This window comes from Marmota flaviventris, chromosome 6 (genome assembly GCF_047511675.1).
Source record: "Marmota flaviventris isolate mMarFla1 chromosome 6, mMarFla1.hap1, whole genome shotgun sequence".
Classification (NCBI taxonomy): domain Eukaryota; kingdom Metazoa; phylum Chordata; class Mammalia; order Rodentia; family Sciuridae; genus Marmota; species Marmota flaviventris.
Window position 1 is genome coordinate 93,804,033 of NC_092503.1, and position 20,418 is coordinate 93,824,450.

Genomic DNA, 20,418 nt, shown 5'->3' on the forward strand with positions numbered 1-20,418 from the left:
TCAACATGTATTTAGAAATTTGAGATATTACAAGTTGGAAATGAAAATAACAAAAATTCTGTTGTTAATACTGCTCAATACCCTGAATTATTGTTTTTTTGTTGCTGTGATATAATTCATTACACTTGTCATTTTATGTTGTTGAGAAATAACTGAGTCATTATTTTATTATTTGTGTTGGATTTTAAAAGGACTTTACTTGAGTAACCATAGAAGGTCATGTGAGTACAATTTATTTTTCCCATTGAATTGACAATAACATGCAGTGATGCCATTTCTATGATCCAGTGGAGGTGATTTTCCATTGTTTCTTGTGCTTAAAAATCAATACATTATAACTTATCATATCGATTATGTATGTTTTGCTTCTATTCTTTCACTTTTAAGAATATGGTCCTGGAAGCCTTCACTGACCAGATTACTATAAATTAACTAAATTCAAGGAAATGTTTTCATACACTAAAAATTACCTAAGAAGCACATGCTTCAAGTGTTTCAAGTTTAGTATTCAGGCTCAGTGTTTCTGGGTTTGAGTTTCACTCACTTTTTACAAAACTAAATTTCAATATTTCAAGTGAAAAAGACAACATGGGAATTTCTTTGGAGGCCAAATAATACATCCTGAACAAGACTGCCAGAAGTTAATATGTGAGAGAACTGGAGAATTGTTAGGCTATTAAAACTTGATAAATGTAAGAATTTTGAATTCCCTCAAATTTAAAGGCTAATGGCTATGGAAAAATTTTTTTGCCACTTTTCAAAAGTCAAGGTGAATAAATTAATATTTATTTTTAATCATATGTAAATGAAATTGAATAACAGAATTCTAAGTATTTCAATAGAGTAATCATGGATTCATTTGCATTTTAGGGCACTTTTTTATATATCTCTGATAGTTTTATATTTATTTAAAAAGCAGAAACTTTCTCCTTTGCCTGATGCTCATAAATAACAAGGATTTTAATGAATAGTGAAAATTATCTACTTAAATATGCACATATTTTAGGCTATTGCTGATCTATGTTAAAATAAAATTCAAACATTCATAATCATACTATCATTAAAAGCATTTTGTGACCATTAAACTAAATGTTTTTTTTTTTTTATTAGTAAACTGTAATAATTTACGTTTGTGATGTTTTAGGAGAGGAAAACACAAACTTCATTTTAAAAAGTAGATTTATTCATAATCTTTATGGTTAAAAGGAAAAATTAAACTTTAAAATAAAAAATTATTACTCAACCCCACAAAAAACTTTTAGCCAACAACTGCAAATTTTAAGAACCAAATGTTTCTGTGTTGCTTGTTATCAACTTGATTTCTGTAAACAACTTACTACATGAAATTTTGTGTTTTTTTCCTAGTTTAGTCATTTTGACATTTGACAGAGCATTTCTAGTTTAGAGGGTTTGCAGACATTTGAGCCTATATCTGGAAGAACAAAAAAATCGGACTTATAAAATTGAGAATATTAAGTAAATAAATAAAATATATTCATCCCAAATTTTCTAAACAAGACAAAGACTTCATTCTATTATTTATATATTTATAATATTATACTTGATGAGAAATGAAGTCCTAATAATGCACAAAGCATATAGATTTAATTCAAAAATCAAGTTAAACACTTTGTTTTCAAACATATTAGTTTAGTGTTTGCCCTTGTCATAATTTGGTCCATCTTAACTTGAAATTTTTAATAATATACAGAACACATCAGAAACTAAAATAAATACTCATTTTAACTTTATTCTGAGTCATGCCTCTTTTAATTTGTCTTTTTCACATAAATATGCATTGACTTGTATAGTGTTTATGTTCACAATGAATACAATGGAAAACCATGTCTATTCATCTTTACAAGGTTATTTTCATCAACCAAAATGAATGCTTTCCAGTGTCCTTATTTTCTTTGTGCTCTTGGCCTTCCAGAATCCTCTAATATTATTTTTTGCCCCAATTATTCCTAAAGAATAAAGTTCATACAAGGAAACAGGAATCACAAATATTTTGTGTCTTTCTCTGTGCTTCCATTGGCTCCTGTAAGAGTAATTCATGATGTTTTGATGGCTGGAAATAGGAAAAAAATCACTGGTTTCTGAAAGAATAAAGGACAAGGAACAGAGTGAAAATTATGGGAGACTTGTCATGTCATACCTTGATAAGAAAAATGAGTGTATCAGCTTTTCTTCTCTATTTTTCATTGATAATTCACTGTATATATGAGACTTTTTCTTTATCCTAATATTAGTGACTTTGTGCTGTCATACAGTTCTACAATGTATAAGCTCCTAGTAAATACTGGCTAACAATGTGGTATTATTCCATAGTAATTTTGAAGCATACTTTATTTTGAATATTTGAGGTCTACATGATGTTATGATGCATAGTGGATGTAAATGTTAACTGAACATCAATCATCACACGCAGTTACCCTCTTTTTGTGTGTAAGTGCAGCTAAAATCTGTTCCTTTAGCAAAAGTCCTGAATACAATACGATATTATTAACCATAGTCCTCCTGTTCATTAGATCTCTAGACTCTATTCTGCTACTCTTATGTCCTTTTTCCTACATCAACCCCTTTCTTTCCTTTCCCCGCTCAGCCATTCCTCTTGTAACCAAAGATATATTCTCTGAATTTGACATTAAAAAAAAAAAAGAATCCACATGTGAAATCATGTAAAATTTTTCTTTTTGTGTATGGCTTATTTCACTTTGTATATTATCCCACAAGTTTATTCATGTTGTAGCAAAAGTTAGAAACTTCATCTTTTTAAGGCTCAACAATATCCTAATTGTTTGCATGTGTGTGTGTGTGTGTGTGTGTGTGTGTGTGTATGATTGATTATTCATTCTCCCATGTTCACTGAAACATTATTCACAATAACCAAGATATGGAAAATGTTCTACTAATATTTTGGTTAACTTTTTTACTTTCTTTTTTGCCCTCCTGGGAGTTGAACTCAGGGTAACTCTCCCATTGAGCTACATCCCAAGCCCTTTATTTATGTATATTTATTTATTATTTTGAGATAAGGTCTTGCTAAATTGTTGAGACTGGTCTCAAATCCTATCTCAGCCTTCTGATTGCTGGGCTTATAGGCACACCGTGCCCAGTTTGGGTTAATATTTATAGATTTGAATTACGGTACTACCGATATGTTGAATAGATCATTTCAGCCCTGAGATCCAATTTCACATTCTGACCAGTTTGCAGTAAAAACAATACATTAAAGATTATTATTTTAATTCTTTCTCTTGCTCTTTCTGTCTCTCTCAGATTTTTGGACCAGTTGAAAATTTTATTGGCTGCATACAAGTTGTGGAAATCAATAACCAGGGAACTTTCATTCCATCCAAGGCAGTGAAAAAAAATCACGTTGAGAACTGCAGGTAAAACCTCACTAGTGATTTTCAAATGATTTATTTTAGAGTGATCCCACTAAAAGGTACCATTTCTAATTGACATTATCTGATCAGAACTGGAATATATTTCCTTTCTTTTGTTTTCCTTTATCCAGTATCTTACAGACTGTAGAATTTTTAAAATAATTCCCAGTGAAGATGGAGCACTTGTTCATGATAGGTGTCCACTTTGTACTGAATAAGATGCTTCATATTGACAAACAAATGATCAGTGTGTTGTGGTTAGAAAACATCTATTAGAGCTACTTTTAAGAATGAACAGTCAAACATGCAGAATATTTTTTAGAATGATAAAATGATACTTTTCTCCAAAATATATATCTCAAAAGTTGCCTTTGTGCTTCAATTTTCATTACTAGTATCATATTCCTTACAAACAGTTGGAAGCTGGAGTGAACTAAAGAGCACATTTGAGAACGAATCAGGCATTAATGCATTAATGAAGTAGACAGAATATTACTTTTCCCTGATAGTTAAGAGCAAAAGGTCATTTCTGTAGGTTTGTGTTTATTGGAAAAGGTACCATTTCCAATGGAAATTATCTGACTACATAGAGTAGGTAATTATCAGGCCATGAGAAATTTGCATACATGAGTATATTAAAATGATATAATGGGATACTGGGTGCCTTTTGACTATTTTGTTTTTAATCAAATGAAACATAATAGTTGGGCTGGGGTTGTGCTTCAGTGGGCAGAGCACTTGCCTCACATATGTGAGGCATTGGGTTCTATCCTCAGCACCACATAGAAATAAACAAACAAAATTAAGATTTGTGTCCATCTATAACTAAAAAAAAGAAACATAATAGTTTATACTATAAACGGGATGATCCTGGCAATTTTAATATAATCAGATACTTGTAAATTCTTATATTTTACCATTTTGTTTCCGATTTTCTATGGAAAACATGTTCTTTGATATTTTATTAGCATTCCCTAACATTGACTAAACTCTCAGCTTCTATGTTCCCTGCCTTCTCTGTCAAATGCTATGATATATATTCATCTTGCATAACTGGAATTTTGCACCTATTGAACAGCAGCACCCCACTTTTCCTTCCCTCTGGCTCTGGAAACCACCCCCCTACTCTGTTTCTATGAGCATGGCTATTTTTACATTCCTCATATAAGTGGGGTTAATGCAGCATTTGTTTTCCTGTTTCCAGCTCACTTCACTTGGCACAGTGTCATCCAGATTCATCCATGTTTTAGCATATGTCAGAATTCCCTTCCTTTAAAGGTCTATAGTATTCTACTGTGTGCATAAACCACATTGTCCTCATCCATTTTTTTGTAACTGTTCTGTCTTCCTGATACATTGAAACTTTTAATACTATATAATGTCGTTATTTGTTTATTATTTTCTTTTGATTTGAAGTATATTTTGTTTGACATTCAAATAGCAACTCCTGCTTCCTTTCAGTTATTTGCATGGAGTCACATCTTCCATTGTTTATATATATTATATTTATGTTCCATTGTTTGCTTTCAAACTATTGGTATATTTGGACCTAAAAAGAATCTTTTAGGGAGTATATATTTGGAGCTGGTGATTTTAGCCATTTTGCTAATCTCTTACTTTTGACTGCAGAGTTTGTTCCATTAATTTTAAGTTACATATAAAGAGGAACTTGCTTTTGTTGTTTTGCTATCTGCTTTTTATGACTAATGGGGATTTTACCCCTGCTTTCTTTCACTACTGCCTTCTTCTGTGTTCAGTTGATTCTTAGTGATATATTTAAATGCCTTTTCAGTTTCCATACTTATATATTACTTATATATTCTCTAGCAGTTTTCTTTGAAGTTCCCATGGGAATTACATTGAATAATGTAAAGTTATGATAATCTAATTTGAAATGATGCCATCTTAACATCAATGTCAATTACATTAAAAAAAAAAAAATATTTGCTCCTATTCCAACTCTGTCCCCACACTTTTCAATTGCTTGATGTCACAAAATCATATATTGTGACAAAATCATATATATATATATATATATATATATATATATATATATATATATGCAAAATCATATATATATATATATATATATATATATATATATATATATATATATATATATTATGTGCCCTAACATAAGCCAGCAATAAACCAGTAAATTTTGAAATGCATAAGACTCTTAAATTATGCAGAAAACAAAATTACAAACCAAAATTATTTTTTTAATTTACTATTCTCCTAAATCACATAGAAGAACGTACCAATTAATGCTAAAATAGTATGTGTTTTAATCATTTCCTAGGTATTTATACTTATTGACAACTTTATTTCTTCATATGGCTTCCAATTAATAATTTGTATCCTTTCATTTCATTCTGCAAGATTTTCTTGTCCATTTCTCTCAGGGTGGATCTAGTAGAAATAAATTCCCTTGGATTTTGTTTGTCTAGGAATTCTTAATTTCTCTGTAACTCTTTTTTTTTTTTTTTTTTTTTTTTGGTGGGGGGTTCGGGGATTGAACTTAGGAGCACTCAGCTACTGAGCCACATCCCGGCCCTACTTTGTATTTTATTTAGAGACAAGGTATCACTGAGTTACTTAGTGCCTCACTCTTGTGAGGCTGGCTTTGAACTTGTGATCCTCCTGCTCAGCCTTCTGAGCTGCTGGAATTACAGGTGTGTGCTGCTGTACCTGGCTGCTCTATAACTCTTGAAAGAATATTTTGCTGGATACAGGGTTCTTGGTTCACAGCTACTTTTTCTCTTCTTTCAGCTCTTTGAATATATTGACCTTCTAGTCTCCAAAATTTCTGATGAAAATTGATTCAGATTAATCAAAACAAGCTTCAATTTAATGCTCAAACCAACAGAAAATTATAAGCTTTCTATAGACTACTGTGTTCCAAAATATGTACATCAGACAGAGTCTGCCAGTGTAATTGCTGTCTAGGTGGGGAATCAGATACCTAATGCTTCCTAGTCTACTCTCCCCGTCTTTATTACTTCATATAAGATAAAATAAACTCATCATATGTCAACCTAAATAAAATAAAGTTGCATCCTCTTTGAAAAACAACTTTACTAGAACTAAGAAATAAAAATGATGATTAGAATGATATTGTTTTCTGTATTTGCAAATATCTTTACTGACTGGTTTAATGAAGACAGCCAGAATATGTGCTTGTGCATTCATTCATTCATTCCAATAATTGTTTTATTGAAGTCTATTGGCCTCACAACAGATATATTTTTCTTTAATTTTTATTGTTGGTTGTTCAAAACATTACATAGTTCTTGACATATCATATTTCACACTTTGATTCAAGTGGGTTATGAACTCCCATTTTTACCCCGTATACAGATTGTAGCATCACATCTGTTACACATCCACTGTTTTACATATTGCTATACTAGTGTCTGTTATATTCTGCTGTCCTTCCTATCCTCTACTATCCCCCATCCCCTCCCCTCCCCTCTTCTCTCTCTACCCCATCTACTGTAATTCATTTATCCCCCTTGTTTTTTTTTTCCCCTTTCCCCTCACTTCCTCTTGTATGTAATTTTGTATAACCATGAGGGTCTCCTTCCACTTCCATGCAATTTCCCTTCACTTTCCTTTTCCCTCCCACCTCTCACCCCTGTTTAATGTTAATCTTCTTCTCATGCTCTTCCTCCCAACTCTGTTCTTAGTTACTCTCCTTATATCAAAGAAAACATTTGGCATTTGTTTTTTAGGGATTGGCTAGCTTCACTTAGCATAATCTGTTCTAATGCCATCCATTTCCCTGCAAATTCTATGATTTTGTCATTTTTTAATGAAGAGTAATACTCCATTGTGTATAAATGCCACATTTTTTTTATCCATTCGTCTATTGAAGGGCATCTAGGTTGGTTCCACAGTCTTGCTATTGTGAATTGTGCTGCAATGAACATCGATGTAGCAGTGTCCCTGTAGCATGCTCTTTTTAGGTCTTTTAGGAATAGACCGAGAAGGGGAATAGCAGGGACAAATGGTGGTTCCATTCCCAGCTTTCCAAGAAATCTCCATACTGCTTTCTAAATTGGCTGCACCAATTTGCAGTCCCACCAGCAATGTACAAGTGTACCCTTTTCCCCACATCCTCGCCAGCACTTGTTGTTGTTTGACTTCATAATGGCTGCCAATCTTACTGGAGTGAGATGGTATCTTAGAGTGGTTTTGATTTGCATTTCTCTGACTGCTAGAGATGGTGAGCATTTTTTCATGTACTTATTGATTGATTGTATGTCCTCCTCTTAGAAGTGTCTGTTCAGGTCCTTGGCCCATTTGTTGATTGGGTTATTCGTTTTCTTATTGTTTAATTTTTTGAGTTCTTTGTATACTCTGGATATTAGGGCTCTATCTGAAGTGTGAGGAGTGATTTGTTCCCAGGATGTAGGCTCCCTATTTACCTCTCTTATTGTTTCTTTTGCTGAGAAAAAACTTTTTAGTTTGAGTAAGTCCCATTTGTTGATTCTAGTTATTAACTTTTGTGCTATGGGTGTCCTATTGAGGAATTTGGAGCCCGAGCCCACAGTATGTAGATCGTAGCCAACTTTTTCTTCTATCAGACGGCGTGTCTCTAATTTGATATCAAGCTCCTTGATCCATTTTGAATTCACTTTTGTGCATGGCGAGAGAAAGGGATTCAGTTTCATTTTGTTGCATATGGATTTCCAGTTTTCCCAGCACCATTTGTTAAAGATGCTATCCTTCCTCCATTGCATGCTTTTAGCCCCTTTATCAAATATAAGATAGTTGTAGTTTTGTGGATTGGTTTCTGTGTCCTCTATTCTGTACCATTGGTCCACCCGCCTGTTTTGGTACCAGTACCATGCTGTTTTTGTTACTATTGCTCTGTAGTATAGTTTGAGGTCTGGTATCGCTATACCGCCTGATTCACACTTCCTGCTTAGAGTTGTTTTTGCTATTCTGGGTCTTTTATTTTTCCATATGAATTTCATAATTGCTTTATCTATTTCTACAAGAAATGCCATTGGGATTTTGATTGGCATTGCATTAAACCTATAGAGAACTTTTGGTAATATCACCATTTTGATGATGTTAGTTCTGCCTATCCATGAACAGGGTATATTTTTCCATCTTCTAAGATCTTCTTCTATTTCTCTCTTTAGGGTTCTGTAGTTTTCATTGTGTAAGTCTTTCACCTCTTTTGTTAGGTTGATTCCCAAGTATTTTATTTTTTTTTTTTTTGAGGCTATTGTGAATGGAGTGGTTGTCCTCATTTCCATTTCAGAGGATTTGTTGCTGATATACAGGAATGCCTTTGATTTATGCATGTTGACTTTATATCCTGCCACTTTGCTGAATTCATTTATTAGCTCTAATAGTTTCTTTGTAGACTCTTTTGGGTCTGCTAGGTATAGAATCATGTCACCTGCAAATAGTGACAATTTAAGTTCTTTTCCTATTTTTATGCCTTTAATTTCTTTCATCTGTCTAATTGCTCTGGCCAGTGTTTCGAGAACTATGTTGAACAGAAGTGGTGAGAGAGGGCATCCCTGTCTTGTTCCAGATTTTAGAGGGAATGCCTTCAATTTTTCTCCATTCAGAATGATGCTAGCCTGAGGCTTAGCATAGATTGCTTTTACAATATTGAGGTATGTTCCTGTTATCCCTAGTTTTTCTAGAGTTTTGAACATAAAGGGATGCTGTATTTTGTCGAATGCTTTTTCTGCATCTATCGCAGATATATTTTTCAAAAAGGAATATTTTAATAGCTGCTTTAGATAATTGGAAGTACTCTTTTTAGATATTACACTAAAATTGGAGAAGGAAAAGATTATTTAAAATTAGTTGCAATGCAGAATATAAAACCCAATCAATGAGCACTTCGTAGCTAATAAACTAAAATCTATTGTTCTATATTGAATTTTGAATTGATTTTTACCAATATACAATTTTATGCTATCAATATATTGGTTCCTTTGACTTATTCAGCTATTCTGAATGTCAAAATATGTCAATATAAAATATCCAATAATAGTATTTGTTAATAATCCCAAAAATCTCATTATAAAAGTATTAAGTATTATAAAGCTTTCAAGCTCCCAAAGGTAGATAAGTTTTACAAAATTCTAATTTTTCTTGAAAATTCAATCTATTATTGGCAACAAAGACTCTTAGATGTTTTCCTTGAAGTTACAGACTTATTTTGTTTTTGAGAGAATGTCTAATACCTAAAATTGCATAAAGGTATTTTGAATAATAGTTGTTCTTACAGTAAAAATCATGTTCCATAAAAAGAAATAGTTTGTTCATCTCATAACACATAATTATTCAAGTGCTTCTCCATGAAACAATGATCATACTTCTTCATCCAGGAGAAATATTTTATGCATATTTCCCTTTTCATCATAGGCACTATTAAAAGGCATATGATTCATAAGTTATGATTGAACAATATGACTCATTTTACAAATTTTTCAAGTACATTCTATTTTTTCCCTCATTGCCACATTCTTAAGAAAAAGTAGTATTTTTACGTAAATGATAATAGTATACCTGCTAATGCAATTAAGTACCATTATTTTTGTTCAAGCAAAATCAATAGTTTTATTCACCATTACCCTTCTACCATCAGTACAAGTGCAAACATAGTAAAAAAGTCAAAAAAAATCTTAGCATTATTATTAGAAATATTTGACCCTCACAAACCATTTAATGAAAAGTTGTAGTGGTCCCCAGACTATACTATGAGAATTGTTGTTCTCTACTTGTTTGTCTGTTGACTGTCTATTCACATGATTATTAAAGAAAACTCCATTAGCACAGATGGTATCTTCATACTGGTAGACTAAATGCAAAGCAGGATTTTATTACAGGAATGTAGCCTACCACTGAATATCCAAACTAAGTTAGTACTAGATCTAATCATAAACTCATAAAGAAAAATAAATACCCCCAAAATTTTTACATCTCTGACTTGATGCTCATTTATCCAGTATTTTCTAGTTTCTTGTCCCCTTTTATTTTTCAAAGAGCATTATACTGATGATATAAAAAATTTCAAAACCAACTTTCAACATTGCACTGGCAAAGAAACTGATTCATCTATTCTAGTGTTTTGATTAGTGAATAATAATTTTATCTTTCTAAATAACAAATCTATTCACCTTGGATTAATTCTTATATCCTATCAAAATTTGATCTCCTCTGTGTTTTAAATTTACAAGATGGAATACAACTCAGACACAGGAACTTTATCAGCATATATTGTCTTATTTTTGGTGCCCGAAATGTGAAAAAATGATTTTTTTTCTTCATGCAAAATAACTATTGCTAAAGTATGACATCAAAAACAGCTGATTGGTTCTTCCATCTTGAGATTTCAGCTCTCATATGTGAGCTAATGACTCTTTGTATACCTTTGTTAGAAAGAGTAGAACATTGGAACATCAGATGGCAGAGAAATAAAATTATAGTTTAATAATTAGTCTAAAGAGTGATAAAGATGCTGGAACACTTAAAAGTCAATGAAAAGAATGAGATGTATCTCATGTTTCAATATAAATAGATCTTAAAACATACTGTCTATTAAAAAGAAAGATAACTATAAGCAGCATGCTATTTGTGTACATTTTAAAGCCAGCTTACATCCAATCACGTTACTCATTATTACATCTCCTCAAAGTACTTCTTGTATTAATAAATACTCTGTATTACTTGTTACTTTACCCTGCATTCTCTTTTGAATTATCAGAATTTCTGAAGAAGTGTATGTAATAGTGGAAAGGAGTATTCGAGTAGGAGACAATGATTCAGAAACAAAGGAAAGAAAGCACCACAGATCTCTTTCTACATTTAAACTTTTCTTTTCACTAATTTTTCAAATGACCATTATTATCTTTAAACTAGAAATTATTTGCTTTACAGAAGGGATTAAGTTATAAAGTATATAATGTGCTGTTTTAAGTTTGTGACAAAGATCTAGATGCCCTTTTTAAAAAATATATGTTTTATTTAATTTATTTATTTTTACGTGGTGCTGAGAATCGAACCCAGGCCTTACACATGACAGGCAAGTGCTCTACTACTGAGCCACAATCCCAGCCCCTAGATGCCCTAGTTTTAAGTCAATATTTGTTCCTAATGTTTTATTAATAAAATACTGTTTTCCCTAGTAATACATCAACATAATTTGTTTCTTAAAATATTACCTATTTTTTTTTCTTGTAGATAAGATGGACTTTTAAACATAATTTATGCAAAACTTGATTATTTGGAAATAGTAATCTCCCATTGGTTATTTTATATATTTAGGTAATTTTAATAAAATAAAATTTAAAATGAAATTATTGAAAAGCATTAGATGAATTAGAATTTTTCTACATATTTTAGATATTTCTGTCTATGTGCTATAACATTGATATATTTTGGTGCCCTAAATGCATGATGATTCATTAACAGTTTAAGATGATAGAAAAGATCTTAAATTGCAATTTAATAATTATCTTATATTTGTACATTTATAACTCATGAGGACATGACTTTTAACCTGCATTTATCTCATATGTAGTAACTCTGTTTTTAATATGTTTGCTTCAACATGCATACCTGTGGTAACTGACAACTTATTGTTTGTTTCTTTCTTTTATTTGTTCTTTTTAGATATACATTAAGCTGAGTGCATTTTGACATATTATACATTCATGAAGTATAACCTATTCTAATTAGTATCTCATTCTGTGGTTGTACATAATGTGGAGTTTCATGGGTCATGTATGAAAGTTATGTCCAATTCATTCTTACTGAAAAGCATTATGTTAATGCTAAATTATGCCATGACTTGATTTCCATGATAAGGAAAAAAGTATGGGAGATTTGCCTCTAGGAAATGTTGTTAATATTTACAAGGAAGTCCAATAACAGACCATGCATTGCAGTAATAGCCCAAGCAATATGAATGAATGAAGTAATAAATAATTGTATTTTAGAAATCTTCATATTTAAGATCTATACTTTAGCAAAACTGGGTTGGAAACTCAATGATTCATACATATTTGTATGATATCTGTTCTATGTTATTCCTTCATTTCTCTTATTATTGTATTTCCTTCCTTTTTTATTTCTGTTATATTTTTCTATAAATTAATTCTTTATGACTTCCATTGCATGTGTTTTTAATTTGCTCCACAGCTTTCAAGAAGTATTCTATCATCTTTGTAATATTTTTTAAATCCTACTAACTAATTTATACCTTTGGTATTTATTTTAGATATGTAGATTTACAGTGAAGATATATTAAATTTGAAAAAGATAATTAGATCAACCATATCAAGGATTTTCCACATTATGATTTTAAATTAAAACTATAGTAGAACCTTTACTTCATAAAGTTGTACTGTGAAAAATGTGTTGCCTATATTTTAATCAAAATCTATAGTCTTACAAGAGGGAAAAATGTAGAGATGATATAATACATACTAGGAAAATATATAGATCTTCTCAAATAGCTAGGTTCACTCTCATATATCAAAGACACTTTTGGTTTTGTTTGTTTTTATTTTTAAGTATATACTTGTCTTAAAAATTTTAGATAAGGGTGTTTTCATTTTAACTCTCCAAATCCAAACTATATATTTCTGGCATCCTTAATAATAAATAAAATTTGAAAAATGTGTAATAGTTATACCTAATTTTCTAAAACTTTTTGTCATCTTTTATATTTTTATTATTTTGATATCTTAAGCATATTTCACAAAATTCTAAGATAATTTTCTTCTTTAGCATTCCATAATGGACTTAATCGTGTGTTTCAAAACACTTTTAATTTGACTGTGGCAAGATAAAACTAAGCTGATTGGATATGATTTCTCTATGAGTAAATATTTCGTATTAAATGAATATGGATATGAAATGGTTGCTTATAAAAGCACAGTAGAATAAAAGTATTGAACACAAACTTTAACTCTTTAACAATCTATGCACTATAATCTGAATAAATTAAGTTTAATATTTGTGTACATGTATGTATTATTTGTCTCATCCTCAAACATCAACAATGAATGACCAGTTTTCCTTTAACACATTTGAAAATTACTTAAGTACTCACCTCATGTGAAAATCCTGTCTTCCTTACAATAACCAAAGATTTTAAGATTAAGCACATAGTCTTTGTCTAAGTCTTTTACTAATATTCTGTAAGGAAAGTGACATTTGATACCCCATTGATTCTAAAGAACCAATCAAGAAGACTAACTCTGGAACCACATGTGAAATGGTGATTTGGTACTTTTATTTATGTGATTTAGTGGTCTCTTTCATGTATACTGTGGTAATATAGAGAAATTAACATATTTGGTGGGTTAGGAAGAAGGGATTTGGTATTTCAGAAAACATCATAATACAATGATATAAAACCTGGAAGATTATCCATGCATGGTGTCATAATTCCCTTGACTATTCCCCTCAAGTATTTTTTAAAGATATGCTCTTGGCCTCAGCCCCAACCATAGTCAGAATTCTGTTTTCCCTTGAATCTATCCCCTTTTCATGATTCTCTTGCTCTCCAGAAACCCAATTTACTTTGTCTATTGTTAGGATCTGTAAACAAGTCAAGATGGCGCCTGGCATTTTGCCAGAGGGAGTGGTTTGTGAAGTAATGCCAGCGAGCCATTAAGTGTGGAGATTCCTTATTGGTTGACTGCTGTATCTAGTTTATGTTAATTAGATAAGCTGTGTGAAATGTATATATACCGCTCCTGTCCTACAATAAGCGCCTCCCACTCCTGCTGTATCAATGTACACAAGTTGTTCGTCACCCCCCGGTTAGTTTGCTGCAGCCGGACTGCATCAGACTATCTCATTAAAAACAACAACTAACTTTAATTGCACTATTGTAGCATTTTTAAAAAAACTTTTGGACCATACCATGCAGCCTATATTTTTCAACCAAATGCCTACCACAGCATTTAAAAAATTAAAAGCAATTCCCTCTCCAAAATTTAAAATATGATTTTCCTTTTACATAGATTTGATTATGACCATATTTGGTTAATATGCTGCAACCTCAGAAAGATTGCCTCTTCCATGTTACCCTGATGGGGAACTAGAGAGCTTAACTGATGATTTTGTGGAAGCAGGTTTGAGTTAAGATGGTGTATTTCTATGTCAGGGGAGTTAAGAGATACACGAAGTTTCAAAGTTCAGGTGTGTTCCTTACTATTGATAAAACCTTGGAAAAGTTACTTAACCTCTCTGTATTTCAGTTTCCTTACTTGTAAAATCAGGATGATTCTATGGGTATCATAAAGTTGACATGAAGATTGAATAAAATTGTGCATAAGCAGTGCTCTTAGCACAATGCTCAAACACAGAAATTGTTCCCATTTCGGTAACTATTATAATCAGCTATCTTCACATGTTTATTTGATTACATTCTCCATAATGAGAATAGTCTCCACAGAATAATAATACTTTTCATAAGAAGTTCAATAGAGCTATCTTCATATAAAAAAAAAGTATCTATTTTTAAATGAGTAAAACATGAATGAGAATAATAATACACTAATATAAATAAAAAGAAATAGATGCAAAGAAACTTAAGAACAGAATACAAATACAAAATTCATAAGTTTTGTTAAACTATAAATTGCATTTATTTCTATTGCTATTTTGACTAATTTGTTTGTGGAAGATTTTTTAACTGAAGTACATTTTCACACCCCTGAACTGTAAAAACTTTCCAATGTTCTATTCTTGTCTCATTTAAATCTTGGTGCATTGTGTGCTTTCCCTGACAATTGAAAGACATCAATATTTATATTTTAAAGTCTATTTTAATACTGGAGAAATGAAACATTCAGGGAAAGGAAACTATTTTTGGTTTTTCAATGAAATGAATATAGCTAAGTTTTTCTTATATGCATATAATCATATAACAAAATTTGACAAGAATCTTTCTCTAATGTTGCTATTTGAGGTTCTGATAATATATAACATGTTTTATTATTATTAAAAGTAGAAGGATCATTCATTTTAGAGTAATAGCATTCATGAGAGTGTTTATGATTAATGACGACTCTGCTGCAACTGTCTCATATATTTGAAACTGTGGTGAGGTTCTAAGGATCATATCCTTCAGTGCCCTCAGGCTTCCATATACTGCACTATCTTTAAGACATATTTTATTTTCAGTTTCTGCTTTTTGTATTAACGGATGTCAGTCTTCCAATTGCTTACCATGGCTTTCAGAGTAAAAGTTAAATTCTCTCCTAGCTGTACCACAGAAAAGCATATTTAGCTCTTCATACTATAATATTGCTCAATAGAAGTAGTTGCCAGTAAAGGATGAATTTGCTCAATCTCCCCACTCACCTTGCATCTACTTTAGAGGACAGGGCTAGTCTGCATGAGTCAACGCCAGCTAAAGTATGTGACTTCTGGCCTCTGAGTTTAGGCCAGAATTTGCTGTTATTGAGGAAGAAGAGGACTTTAAGAACCTGGGGCATGATGAAAGTTTCTAAATTTTAGGAAACCTAACTCTGTCTTGAAAACCCTCCAAAAATTAAGATATATGTACCAGAAATAGTTCAAAGGATTCTCCATTCCCTAAAGTGTATTTTCAGATCATTTCAGGTAGCTGTCATTAAGTTGAGAGATGAAGGTATAAGAGGAAAAGAAAAACTAGTAAATAAAAAAAAACATTTGAAATTATACAAAGGGAAAACACTGTATATTGTTACTAGCACAGATCAGATGAGATGCAAATAAATCAGTGCTTTCTAATTTTTTCTCATTGCTAAGAAAACTACGATTCTGGATAGAATGAGCTTATAATAAATATAAAATGCCTCTTGGGCTCTAAAATTTATACCAGCATGAGCAGTATGTGAAAGCTCTGTCTTCCCCAAGGAGCACATATCACTCAAAACCTTCTTCAGATGTGCTAAGAGACCAGATGCAATGGGCAAGAAAGATGTACCCCAAAAGAATTGGTCGAATCTAGAAAACTCTCTAGTGCTAAGGAAGAAGTGTCACAATTGATGACTTAAACATGCTTCATCATTGTTTTCTCCTCCCTCCCCTTTATGGGAATTTGTGCAGTTACCCTGCTCCTGTTCACTTTGATAATGTTAAGGAGGAAGGAGAGGGTTGGTTGTCTTAATTCGTAGCTCTCAAGGCCACAAGAAACACAGGCATATTTGAGAAGACTGTGTATCACCCAGAAGTCCCTGCTTTGAGAAAGATACAGTGACTGGATGAGATTAGGTGCTTTGTCTCTTGGGAACAGGGGAGATACATTCAATATAGAGAAAAGAGTTTGTCTATTCTTCCCATGTTCCTGCTCCCTACCCCACTATGAATCAGCCTCCTTATATCAGAGAAAACATTCAGCATTTGGTTTTTTGGGATTGGCTTACTTCACTTAGCATTATCTTCTCTAACTCCATGCATTTACCTGAAAATGCCATGATTTTATTCTCTTTTATTGATGAGTAATATTCCATTGTGTATATATGCCACATTTTTTTTATCCATTCATCTATTGAAGGGCATCTAGGTTGGTTCCACAGTTTAGCTATTGAGAATTGTGCTGCTATAGACATTGATGTGGCTGTGTCCTTGTAGTATGCTATTGTTAGTAGCCATGGAGCAGCCTAAGGGACATACAACTAACATCCACTTAAACAATGTGGAGCTACTACAAAAAGCAGCAACTCAGACAGGGTCAACCTTTCCAGCCATCTTGCATCCAGGTCAAAGGTCAGCAAACTGCAACCACAGCCTAAAATCAGTCTATCACCTATTTTCATAAGGTCTGAAAATGAAGCGTTTTTTTCACATGCTTAGATGGTTAGAGAAAAATCAAAATAAGAGTAACATTTTGTGACATTTCAAAGTTTTATGAAATTCAAATTTCAGAGTCCATAATAAAGTTTTACTGGAATACAGCCATACCCAATCATTTACATATTACTTATTACTGCTTTCAGGCTATAAATACAAGGTTGAATAGAAATATATAACCCACAAAAACTAATAAATTTACTGTTTGAATCTTTCCAGAAAAAGTTTTTCAATCTCTTATCTAAGTGGTACAACAGAACTAATTCTCATTGAAACCATGACTTTAAATGATTTATGTCACTTACAAAACCAAACATGAAAGAGATATATGATTATTTTGCCTTTTCTTTTTTGTTTTTAATTCCTCCACTTCTGGTTGGAGGAGTAAAACCCTAAGACCCTGGCCATGGATGGAGTCATAAGATGGAAAGATCCTAAGATCCTAAACCACTGCATGAGAAAATCCTGTCTCTCAATCCCATTAAATATGAATACCAGCATTATACTACCAAACAAGACAAAATGAACAGTAAGGTTAGTCAACTGATATTTGGTGGTTTATTTGATACATTAGTGAGGATCATACAAAGTAATAAAGGCTGCTAATTTTTTCACCTAAGTCACCAATATGTTTATTCAATCTTGAATATTTTTATTTACCTAGTTTCATTGCATTCCTTCAGCTTCTGTCTCATCACTTCTTCATACTTGCCTGTTTATTCCTGAATTTGATGATATTTTAACTATTGCTATGCTGTGGATAATGAGATGAATAAAGATGTGTATATTCCAGATATGACTTATCAGAACAAAGTCCCCTGTGCTGAGCTCAGTCCCAGTCAGATAGACATCATCCTTGAACCTTCATTCTCCAAATAGGCATTCAGCTTCAAAAGATATTGCTTAGTTAAGTAAAAAACCCCTCAGGTCTACAAAGGTAATACATTACTGTTATCACACCTTTCTCAACCTCTCTACAGACTAGCAATTCAATTGCCTACTCAGCAGATAAATGTGACTGGTGACAGCCCCAAAGAATTCTGTGTGCTCACTGAGAAAGTATACAAATCAAAAGTCAACTTGTGAGTACTGCTTGACCCCAACTGGAAATGACTTCAGATTTTCTGAGGCTTATCCCTGCAATATTCATTTATTAATTTAGTAAATATGTATTGACTTTTTGCTACCAAAGGTTTTCTTTTAGATATTAAGATATAAAGACACACAAAAAAGTCAACTTTGCCCTTCTTGAAGAATATTTTCATGTAGCCATTTGCAGGGATTGGACTTGGGAGAGAGAAAGTACCCATGTCCAGCACAAAGCAGTTTTATCAGAATCAGAAATTAATCCTGTCTCCCTCTTTCAAAGTCCAAAACATTTCCAAAGTGTTAGGGAGTGATAGAGACTTCCATAGTCTGAGGATCCCTGCCATCGTGAGAAACTGATAGACTGCAGCTTTTGCAGTCACTTTTCTAATGGATTTTTAAATATAAAAGAGATTTTATGTTGCACAGAAAAGAATCAGAATGTCACCTTTCTCAGCCTGGAAAAGGTCAGACATGATTTATAAATGGAAAAAAAAATGGCTGATCTTGATTATAAAGTAAGATGATTTACCAGAATTAGAAAAGAAAGCATTATAAACAAGAAGGTATTTTCTTTTTTTGGTACCAGGAATTGATCCCAGGGGTGCTTAACCACTAAGCCACATCCCCAGCCTTTTTTAAATATATATTTTATTTAGAGATAGAGTTTTCCTGAGTTGCTAAGTGAATTGCTAATCTGCTGAGGCTGGGTTTCAACTTGAGATCCTCCTGACTCAGCCTCCCAAGTTTCTGGGATTACGGGTGTACATCACTGTGCCCAGCAAGAAGGTATTTTCTTAATGTCATATCTTCTGTTGCTGAAGCCTAAAACATAAGGCCAGGAGTCATGAAAAATAAGCCTAAAAATGTAAACTCAAGGCATATATTAGAGATATGTTGAGTCAAAAGGCTTGAGTCTGCTGAGAATCAGGACTATGCTGAGATATGCATTTTGAATGTGAAATCTAAAAATGAAGAAATGATAAGACTTAAAATTAGGAAGACCATTTAGGAGAATTTCTGAATAATCCAAGAAAAGGTAAGTGCCTGGTACAAGACAGTGTTGTCAGAAATCAAGAGGAATAATGCATCTGCTATTTAGAAAGGAAGATGGCTACATTTAAATACTGAGTTCCTAGCAGGTTAACAAAGGAAAGAAGTCAAGAGTAGCTCCAGAAACTTTTGTAGCAGTTTCAGGTTAAAGTGGATTATATTACCAGATATCATCAAAAATGGAGGAAATTTTGACAGTGTCAGCTTGTGTTTTTGTGCTACTGCTTCATTAAGAAATGTTGTCACATGCAGCACAAAAGAGAGAGAAGTAGAATGAACTGGAGCAGGTGGAGAGTTTATATGAAGATGTATCATACAGCCAGGTACTGCCTAGTGTCCATGGGATTGGTATAAATTGTACTGACTCACTGGACTCTTTTGAGGCCATATAAATAACTTCCTTCTGTGACAGTCATTCATAGAGAAGAAGGGAGAAAATTTTGCTTAGGAGCATCTAAGGCTTAAAGGAGTGGCCCAAGTCTTCACAAGCAGATGAGGCTAGAACAGTTGTAAGTGGTGCATATGAGTGTCTGATGTGGATGGCAACAAAATTTTCCACATTGGACATGTAGAATTTGAATTATTATTGGAACAAACACCTGTGGGTAGATATGTTCAGCAGGCAGATTTATAGCAGGGAGTCTGTAGCTTAGGGTAGTGATACATATTAAAAATATAATTATGGAAATATTAAATATAAAGGTAGCAGATAAAATCATGAAAATGAATAAAGATACCCAAGGAAATTGTGCAGAGTGAGTCAAATGCAAAGACCTAAGCACCATTTGATCCATTTTACAGTTGTCAGCCCATGAAGCATATGATGGCTTCATTTAAAGTCATCTACTGCCTGTACACAAATATTTTGCAACAATTTCATGTTTCAGTGCCAATAGCCTTCCTCACAGGTATTTTATTTTCCTTTAGTGTTTTGTATTTCATGTCTTATTTAGGAATACTTCAATTCACTTATCCATTTGATTATTTAGAAATTTGTATTATGACCCTTGCTAAGTACTTAGCACTCAATGCAGAGCTTCCCAGACTTGGCTGTTGA

At 32.5% G+C, this 20,418-nt stretch overlaps 1 protein-coding gene across 1 annotated transcript in view; it reads left to right on the forward strand.

Annotated features, from left to right (window-relative positions):
- The window catches only part of Eys (eyes shut homolog), a 1,581,889-nt gene that overhangs the window by 1,032,011 nt on the left and 529,460 nt on the right, over positions 1 to 20,418 (forward strand). The window contains 1 exon segment of the mRNA XM_071613805.1: positions 3,283 to 3,395. Coding sequence (XP_071469906.1) covers positions 3,283 to 3,395 — 113 coding nt within the window.